The sequence below is a fragment of the Aethalodelphis obliquidens genome, unplaced genomic scaffold (assembly GCF_003676395.1).
Source record: "Aethalodelphis obliquidens isolate GAN/ISIS:26980383/991018 unplaced genomic scaffold, ASM367639v1 scaffold118, whole genome shotgun sequence".
Lineage (NCBI taxonomy): Eukaryota > Metazoa > Chordata > Mammalia > Artiodactyla > Delphinidae > Aethalodelphis > Aethalodelphis obliquidens.
Window position 1 is genome coordinate 2,600,973 of NW_020838062.1, and position 9,028 is coordinate 2,610,000.

The 9,028-nt window shown below is 65.5% G+C and overlaps 1 protein-coding gene across 1 annotated transcript; it reads left to right on the forward strand.

The window, feature by feature from the left end:
* Positions 1-837: 837 nt before the first annotated feature.
* LOC113615516 (extracellular matrix protein 2) lies at positions 838-5,786 on the forward strand. The gene is given in 8 exon segments (XM_027097998.1): positions 838-967; positions 1,222-1,337; positions 1,732-1,864; positions 2,101-2,132; positions 2,134-2,266; positions 2,734-2,873; positions 4,589-4,908; positions 5,440-5,786. Coding segments are annotated over 8 exon segments (1,185 nt in total). The 3' UTR covers positions 5,621-5,786.
* The last annotated feature ends 3,242 nt before the right edge of the window (positions 5,787-9,028 follow it).

Below are 9,028 nucleotides of genomic sequence, written 5' to 3' on the forward strand. Positions count from 1 at the left end.
AGCCCCGCGCTGGAAGGCCCCCGCCAGACCCAGGCTGGCCCAGAGGAAGGCGACGCCGCCAGCAGCCTGGGGGCAGGAGCAGGGTCACAACCACGGGGCCGGCGCTGTGCAGTCCCATCTCCAGGCCACAGCCGCAGCGGGGCCTGGGGCGGTGAGGCCCCGGGCTGCCGAGCTCAGGCCCTTGCAGGCAACCAGGACCCCCCGAGCCCAAGAGGGGACAGTGGCTGCCGAGGAGGGCCAGGGCAGGCAGGCAGGGGGCCAGGAAGCCAGGAAAAGGGGCCCAGAGCCTAGGAGGCCCCCCAAAGGTGAGGACCAGCTGGGACAGGCAGCCCCCATATGGGCCCTGCAGGGGGTGAAGTGGCCGAGGCAAGAGCCAACCTCCGCCAATCATACTAACGTCCCCAGCCACTGAGACCCCACCGCGCTCTCAACGTGCCCAAGCTGAGCGGCCCCGTGTGTGGGCAAGTGGGGAACCCTCCCAGGGCAGGTCCCCTCCCCCAGCCTCAGGGCCCCGATCTGGGCCTTTGCCCTTGGTGCCAAGGGAAGGAGGCCCAGCGGCCTGTTGTCCCAGCTCAGCTGGCCAAGTCACCGGCAGGTCCAGGGAGCCCCGGGCAAGCCCCTGCCCCTCGGCGGGCCCCTGTTTCTATGTGGCCAGGCTGGGGCCTCATCTCTCATCCTCCAGGGGCCTCCCAGCAACCCAGCCCTGGAGGCTGGCGTCGAAAGAAAGATCACACCCGAGGCCAAGGTGGCAGCGGCAACTCGGAGACCACAGGTCGTGGGCGGAAAAGGCCTGGAAGCAGGCAAGGGCACGGCCATGGGCTTGCAGACCCGGGCGCTATGGAGCAGGCCATGCCCTCCCTGCCGGCCTCCTGCCTCCTGGCCCAGGCGGCCATTGCCTGTGGCAACGTCAAGATGAAACACGTCCCTGCCCTGTCCGACCCCAGCCTGACGACGCTCTACCTGGCAGGTGGGTGTCCCCTCTTCCCTGCACCCACTCCCGTGGCAGGGGTGAGAAGGCCATACACCTTGGTCCCTTGGCCACTGTGGCGGCCACGCCACCGCGCCTGGGGTCGGCCCGCCTCCCCTCTGACCTGGGACAGTCAGAAGAGCCAGCTCCTTCAAAGAGTGTCACTGCTGCCTCCGGCCCGCGTGGGAGAGGTAGAGTGGCAAAGGGGAGGGGGACAGAGGGGCGTGGAAAATGGCTGCCCCGTGTGCGCACAGAGAATGAAATTGCCGAGATCCCGGCCCACGCGTTCCTGGGAGCGCCCAACCTGGAGTGGCTGGACTTGAACAAGAACAAGCTGGATGCCCTTGGCCTGCACCCCGATGCCTTCAAGGTGCGTGGCAGCCCCTCATCCTGCTGTCCTGGGGGGTGGCGCGGGAAGAGGCCCCGGGCATCCTCTGCCCGCCCCCCTGCCCTACCTGGAGTGGGAGCTGTGCAGAAACCCAGCGCCACGGGCTTTGATGATTTGGGGTAATGCGGCCCATAGCTACGAGCATGGGGAGCAACACAGATCCTTGGGCCCCACAAGGAAGCAGCACTCCTGGGAGAAACTTAGGGGAGTCCCCGAAACCCCCAGACAGGCCTGGTCCAAGAGGGAACCAGGAAGCCACAATGCAACCAAATAGGGGGCTCCCTGGGCAGGATGAGCCCAAAGCCATGCCCGGAAGGCCTAGTGCCAGCCAGCAACACCCCAGTCTCCAGCGCCCTCTTCTCCCCCAGCCCCCTAGAGTCTGACGCGGCTGACTCGGCTGAACCTGGATGGGAACTCACTCTCCACGGTGCCGGCCTTGCCTGCCTCCCTGCAGGAGCTCAACCTCAACAACAACCTTCCGCAGGGCCTGCAGCGCAGCAGCTTCCGGGGTGCGGGCAGGCCCCCGGGGACAGGGGCCAAAGGGGCTGGGCCTGAGCAGCCACGGAGGCCGAGGGCAGCGGCTGTCCAAGGCGGCCTGGCTGGAGGGCAGACGTGGGAGCGCCAGCCCAGGAAGGCGGCCCCGGCTCCGAGGGCCGGGGGGTCTCTGGAGCTGCGGTGGGCAGCTCCCAGCAGGCCTTCTGAGCTCGGCGGTCAGCTCACCTGCCCCTCTACCCGCCGTCCGCAGGGCTCGGCCAGCTGCTCACACTGGAGGTGGAAGGGTTCCCATCGGCTGCACGATGGGAACATCTCCCCGCTGGCCTTCCAACCCCTACGCAGCCTGCTCTACCTGAGGCTGGACCGGAACCGGCTGCGGACCATCCCGCCCGGCCTACCAGCCTCCCTGCAGGTGAGCTGGGAGCCCCGAGGCCACAAGAGGCAAAGCTGTGGCCGAAAGACTGGAGCGTCTGCCCACGCCAGCCAGGCCGGCGGGTAGAGCTGCCCACGAGGGGGAATTTTGACGATAAACCCACAAGGCCTGCGCACCAAAGGGCCTTTCCTCCGCCTGACCTGACCTTCCTGGAGCCCAAAATTGAGGCTCGAGGACTGTCCTGGACCCGCTGGGTGTCCCTGCACACGGCTCATGGCCTCTCTGGGCCGCATGATCCCCTGTGCTTGGCGGTACTCTCTGAGCCTGTGTCCTGTGGGGCTCTGAAGAGTCATGACAGGGCTTGCGGGTGTCGCTGGGATCCTTTGCACAGCTGGCCATGGCCCTGAGAGGGGCAGAGACGGAGGGACCCAGTGGAAGGGGGCAGGGGACCCGGCCAGGCTGCCAGCGAGTGGTGGGTGGGGCGCTCACCCCGAGCCCTGGCCCTAGGAGCTGCCTTGGGCACCAACGTCATCGAGGAGGTGACAGAGGGCACACGGAACCGCAGCCGCAGCCTCAGCGTGCTGGCTCTCAGCAACAACCGGCTCCAGGAGGACCGGCTGGCGCCCCGCGCTTGGCTCGATCTCCCGTGAGTGCGCTGCCATCCACCCTGGCACTGCCCGAGCTCCACCCCCATGGGCTGAGCTGTGGAGTCCAGAGAGAGAGGATGCTCCCTAAGGAGGCAGAGAGTCAGGAGGGAAGGCTGCGAGGGCTGAGGGAGGGCGCTGTTGCTCAGGCCTGGTCTCTGGTGGGTCACCAGGGTCACCTGCCTCCCTGCCCAGGGCTCAGGGTGGCCTGGGCCCTCAGCCACACCTGCTCCTCCAAGATTTCCCTCTGTCCCTCCCACCCGACAGAATCCCCAAGACCACAGAAACCCCCTCCCCTGCCCATGCCCGGAGGTGCCGTGGGCCCAGATGGAGGGGCAGGCTGGGTGGTGGGAAGCCACATGGGCAGGAAGGGGCATGGAGGAGATGGCAGCCATGGGAAGAAGGCATGTGAGTTTCCCAGGGCAGCCGTAACAAAGTACCACAACGTGGGTGGCTTCAAACAACAGAGATTTATGGCCTCACAGTTCTGGAGGTCAGAGGTCCAAAATCAAGGTGTGGCAGGGCCGTGCTCCCTCTGCAGGCTCTAGGGGAGGGTCCTTCCTGCCTCTTCCAGCTTCTGGGGGCTCCAGGTGCCGCTTGGCTTGTGGCCACATCCCTCCAGTCTCTGCATTTGTCTTCACGTGGCTTCTCCTCTGTGTCTGTGTCTCTCCTCTTCCATCTCTTATAAGGACACCTACCATTGCATTGCCCATCCTAAACCAGGATGATTTCATCTCAAGATCCTTCACTTACATCTACAAAGACCTTTTTGCCAAATAAGGCCACATTCACAGGTTCTGGGTAGACATATCTTTGGGGGGCCACTATTCACCCCACTACAGGAAGAAGGGTCCAGGATGAGTACCCATGATCTCATTTGGACTGCTGAGTCGGGTCGCTGGCAGGAGGGGCCCAGGAGGAGACAGGGCCCTTACAGGCACTGCCTAAGGAGTCAGGATGTGACCCCGGGAGCAGCTGAAGTGCTGGGGAAGTACAGTCCATGGGATCTGAAGACCACCGAGGCAGGGCAGGGGTGGGGGGCTGGGGGGAGGCAGGGGTTGACAGTCCAACCTGCCATTCCAGAGACTGGAGCCTCCCACCCTGCATCCTCGTGTTCCAGGAAAAAGTTACCAGGACGTTTGGGTTTAATTATTCCTCTTTCCTCTCCCCCTCTTGCCAAGGGGGCAAAGGAAAGCAGACAGCAGCCTAGGGAGGGGCCGCCCAGCCGTGTTCCACTCCCGCCGCGGGGCCTGGGCAGGGGGCTGGCGGCCACCCAGCTTTTCTCCAGCTGGTAGACGGGGAGCAGGCCGGTGGCTCGGCAGGCTTGGGAGGCACCGGAGCCCCCGCCCCCATGGACTGAGGGCGGCTCCCATCCCAAGGCCAAAGGGCTGACCCCACCCACAGGGGCTGGGGGATATCACTGAGAGAAGTCACTTTCCTTGCTCGGACCCGTTCTAGAAGCATCACCACCCTCTGCTCTTGATTTCCCACCATGGAGTGACCTGGGCTCACTGCCCGCCTCCCCGATCCCTCAGGGTTCCCTGGCCCTGACCCCTCAGAGCCTTATTTTTCTGCGGTGAGCTAGGTAGGACCCCTCAGACTCCTTTTCCCAGCCTCAGTGGACAGAGGAGAGCACAGCTGCCATCTGGGGGCAAACCCTCACTTTCCCCTTGGGCTGTGCCACTAGCTACCCCCACCCCGACCCCTGGGCCCGCGGGAAGCTGGAGGCCTTGGACTTGTCGTACAACCGGCTGGTGCACGTGCCCTCCTTCTTGCCCCGGGGCCTCCGCCGCCTGACACTGCACCACAACCGCATCGAGCGCATCCCCGGCTACGTGTTCATGCACATGAAGCCGGGCCTGGAGGTCCTGCATCTTTCCCACAATAGCCTGCGTGAGGACGGCATCCGCGGCGTGTCCTTCCTGGGCCTGCAAGCCTCCCTGGCCGAGCTGCTCCTGGACCACAACCAGCTGCAGGCCGTCCCACAGGGCCTCCTGGGCCTCAGGGCCCTGCAGGTGCTGAGCCTGAGCCACAAGATCAGGTAGGGCCGTGGCCTGTGGCCATCCTGCTGTCCCCCCACCCCACCCGCGTCCCTACCGCCAGCCCAGGAGGAAGCTCGGCTGAAGCCCGGAGGCCCAGCCTGGGAGGTTGGCCAGGTGCTCTGGCCTGTGGGCTCGTCACCCAAGGGCCTCAGAGGCTGAGGGCGGGACTGTGGGGGGCATCCTTCACCACCCCCACCTCCCCATCTTGGTCGCCGTGACTGGAGGCTGTAGCCGCTAGCAGGCCCGGGCAGCCAAGGTGGACAGCTGCAGACAGCAGAATCTGGGCAGGGGGTGGGCGGGCGGAGGTTGGGAGGGCTCTGGCCCAGAGCAACAAGGGCCGAGCCCCGAGTGGGCAGGTGGCAGGTGGTGGCAGCGACCCGCCTGACCCTCCACCCTGGGTCTGGTGTCTCTGCCCTGGTCTCACCACCCCCTCGCTGTCGGGCTCCTCTTTCTCTCCTCTCACCTGAGGCCTGACTCTCCTTTCTGGGGTCTGTTCTCCTCTGCCCTGCCCTGCTACCCCCACTCCACAGGCACGTGCCCCTGAATTCCATCTGTGACACACGCGTGGCCCAGGACTCCAACCTCATCTCCACGCACCTGGAGAACAACCTTATAGACCGGCGTCATATCCCACCCACCACGTTCTCCTGCATCCGGGCCTACCACAGCGTGGTCCTCCAGCCCCAACAGGGGGAGGGGGCGTCCGCCTAGCCCCATCAGCCTTCCCCGCCCCCTGCTCTTTTGGGACTGGGTGGGTGGCGGGGCATCTTTGCACCACTGGGAGAAAGATCTAGAAGACCCTGCTGCTTCAGATGCACCCATGTCCCATTGACTGCTGAGGCCCCTTAACTTAGTAAATGACCCAGCCTGGCATGGCGCTGGTTTGGACTTGCACATAATAAATGCATCTCATTCAAGCCCGCTTGCCTCCACCAGCCTCCCTCCCTCCTGGATCTAAGCCGCCTGTGCACGCTGGCACTCCGTTGTGCATGGAGCCCCCAGAGCCCACATCCTGGACACTGCTTTGTCAGCAGAGGGTTAAGAGGGCCTGGTTCTAGAAGTTTCTCCGAGAGCCTCCCCACCCCCACCCACCCTGGCCAGGGTTCTGAAGTCCCAGCGTCACCACCCTCTTGTCCAGGACGCATCCCTGTCCCAGGAGTGGACGCACGCAGGGTGTCACCACCCCCTGACTGGAGTTGCTGACTGTCTGCTGAGCCCTAAAGACAGGACCCATCCTCTGTGCTGGGTGGGGACGCAGGAGCTGCGGAGCCCCCTGAGGCCCCTGGAACAGTTGCCCTGCCTGTGTGAGGGGCCCCCAGGAACGGGGCGTGGTCAGTGTGTCAGCCTCGGCAGCTGTCACCGCGCCCAGTGCTGGGGAGGGAGAGGGACGGTGGTATGGGGGTGAGAAAGACAGCCGAGTGACAGGCATGGAGGATGCGGCCGATGGGGATGGGCCCCGGCCTTCAGTGCTGCTGGATGTGGGCGCAGTGAAGGAAGCAGGGCCCCAAGTGCCCACTGCCGACACCTTGCCCCGCCAGCACCTTGGGCTGGGGTCTGGGCCTGGGAACCGTGAGTCTCGCTTCGGTCCCATTCTGTAGCCAGTCCCCCCACGCCCCCTCCGTGAGTTCTCAGCAGAGAAAAGGCCAGACTCTGGAAGGGGGCGGGGAGAGGCCTGGGAAGCTGGCGGAGTGTTTGCTTTGGACTCATCCCTGCATTCCTTCTCCTCCGGGCCCACAGATATGACACTTCCTGTTTGGACTGGGTCAGAGGTCAGCAGCCCTTGAGGCGCTGGCCCTGAAGGAGCGCCCGCTGCTTTCCCAGCTCTCACGACCCCTCCTCCCCAGCATGGCTGCCTGGCCCCGGGCCCCCCTGCTCCAGGGCAGTCAGCCCCCAGCCCCCTCCCTGCACTCAGGGGTCAGGCCCCCACCGGGAGGCACAGGAAGTTCAGGCTGGGCGACCCCACCCCCCGCCGCTCGCACTTCCCCACTGAGCAGGCCCTCTGGGTTAATTCCACTGCAGATGGGGGACTCAGCCCTTGGAGCTGCCGGCAGGTGGGCAGACAACTCCTGCACAGCCGGTTCGAAGCCTTCCTCCCGCCTCATGCCCCACATCGTGGCCTGCAGGAGAAACAAGCCCAGGGAGGAGCGGAAGAGAGCGAGGGAGGCAAAGGACGTGTCAGTGAGCAGTGCCACCATGACGGGCATGCGGGGCCAGTCCAGAAACCGCCTGGCCCCCCGGCCCTGCACCTGCTCCCCCTCGTGGCCCCCACCCGAGCCTCCTGGCCCTGCTGCTGGGGGCTAGCCTCCCCCAGGGGAAGACCACGGGGCCCCGCGCTTCATGGCGTCCCTGCGTCTTGCTGGCTTCGCAGGAGGCCCACAGATGCCTCCCTGTGGCACAGCCCCCGGTCCAGCTTCCCTCGTCTGGCCACACCCAGAGCGTGCCTCTCTAAAGATAGCTAGACACAGGCCGGGCCTCCACGGAGCCCCCTTCGAGCCCTGAAATTACAGCCCTGGCGGCCCGGGACATAGAGCCGCTGTGTGATTATGTCCTCAGGGGAAGGTCAAAAAAAGCTCTGGCATAGAGAGTGCCAGCTTTCACCGGCCACGCCTCGGCCATCAGCGCTGGTAAACTTCCAGAGAGCGGAGGCTCGCCTGCTCCGCAGCCGTTCGGCTCCCGTTAGCAGTATCCTCATCCAGAGGGTCCCCTGAGCACACGTTATACCTGCTGCCCCTTGGGGCTCCAGGGTGTCATGACTCTGGCCTCAAGGAAGCAGTGAGGTGCGAGGGGCCGCCCCCTAGTGACTGTGGGCCTAGCCCCTGCCCTGCCCCTGCCCAGCCCCTAAGGGTGCAGAGATCGGGGGTGGATGAAACCAGCAGGCCGTGAATTCGGGGGTGCCAGCTTGGGTTCCGGGGTGCAGCGCCTAGGAGCCTCGAGGGCCCTCTCCAGGATCTCAGCTGAGTTCTAGGCAGGGTGGCACGCTCAAGAAGTGACCTTGATGTATGTGTGTGATGTGTCCCTGCCTGGAAAGTGGTCCTGGAGGTGGAAGGGGACTCCCGTGGGCAACGCCTTGCTCTGGGCTGGCCGCACAAGAGCCCTGTGGGAGCACTCCAGGGAGAGGTCGGAAAGCAGCCCCAGGGCGCCACTGCAGAGCCGCCGCCTCCCAGAACTCCCCCCTGCGCCCCATCCGGTGTGCTCCAGGAGAGTGAAGGGCGCCAGCGGAAGTTGAGGCTGATTGGCTCAGTGCCCGGGGAAGGGACAGACCATGCAGAGGGGAGACCTGAGAAAGGAGTGGGGAGCCCAAGACAGACAGGGGGAGTGATGAGCAGAGGCAGAGGGGAGTGAGCAGGGCACCAGCCAGACATAGCAGGGCAGGGAGGCTAGGAAGGCCCTGGAAGGGGTCTGGCAGAGGGCCCCTGAAGGTCAGGGTCGGGCAGCTCTTTCTCGGGCCCAGAAACTCATGGGCCGAGCAGCTGGGTGGGCTGGAGCCCAGGGTTGGGGGTGATCTCTGTCAGCTGCTACCACCTCTATAGGGGCTCCCTCTGAGCCCCTGGAAGCCCTGCCCACTGGGCCACCTCCCAGGCTCCCAGGCTCTGCCCTTCAGGGACCCGCATCAAAGGCAGGGTTTCGTGCCCACAGGGGATCAGAGGCTTGAGGCCTGCCCTCTGGGTGCCCTGCTTCTGTCCTGGGGCCTCCCCTTCTCGCTTTGAAGCCAGGGCACCAACAGCTGCAAGCCAGAGGGACGGGCTGCAGCTGACTCCGGGTCCTTCTCCACACACAGGCCTACAGGATGGCAACAGGCTTAGATGGCCCTGCCTGGGGTGGACCCACAGCTGCTCACCAGCCCTGCCGCCCCTCCTCTCAGCCCCCTTCCGCCCTGCACGTTTCTCTCCCCACCACCGCTGGCTTCTGCCTGCCCCGCACCCCTGCCCCACTACCTTTCAGCACCTGCCCTGGGCTCTGGGGCTCTGGGCTGGGCACCAGGGTGTTGGCAGGGGCGGCAATGACCCAACAAGGCCTAGATGAGGGCTGGCTGCTCTGCGCCGGGACACAGCAGTGTGGCCTGAGGACCCGGGCAGGGGCACGGGTGGGGCCCCGGGGCAGGACGCTTTCCTGGGAAGC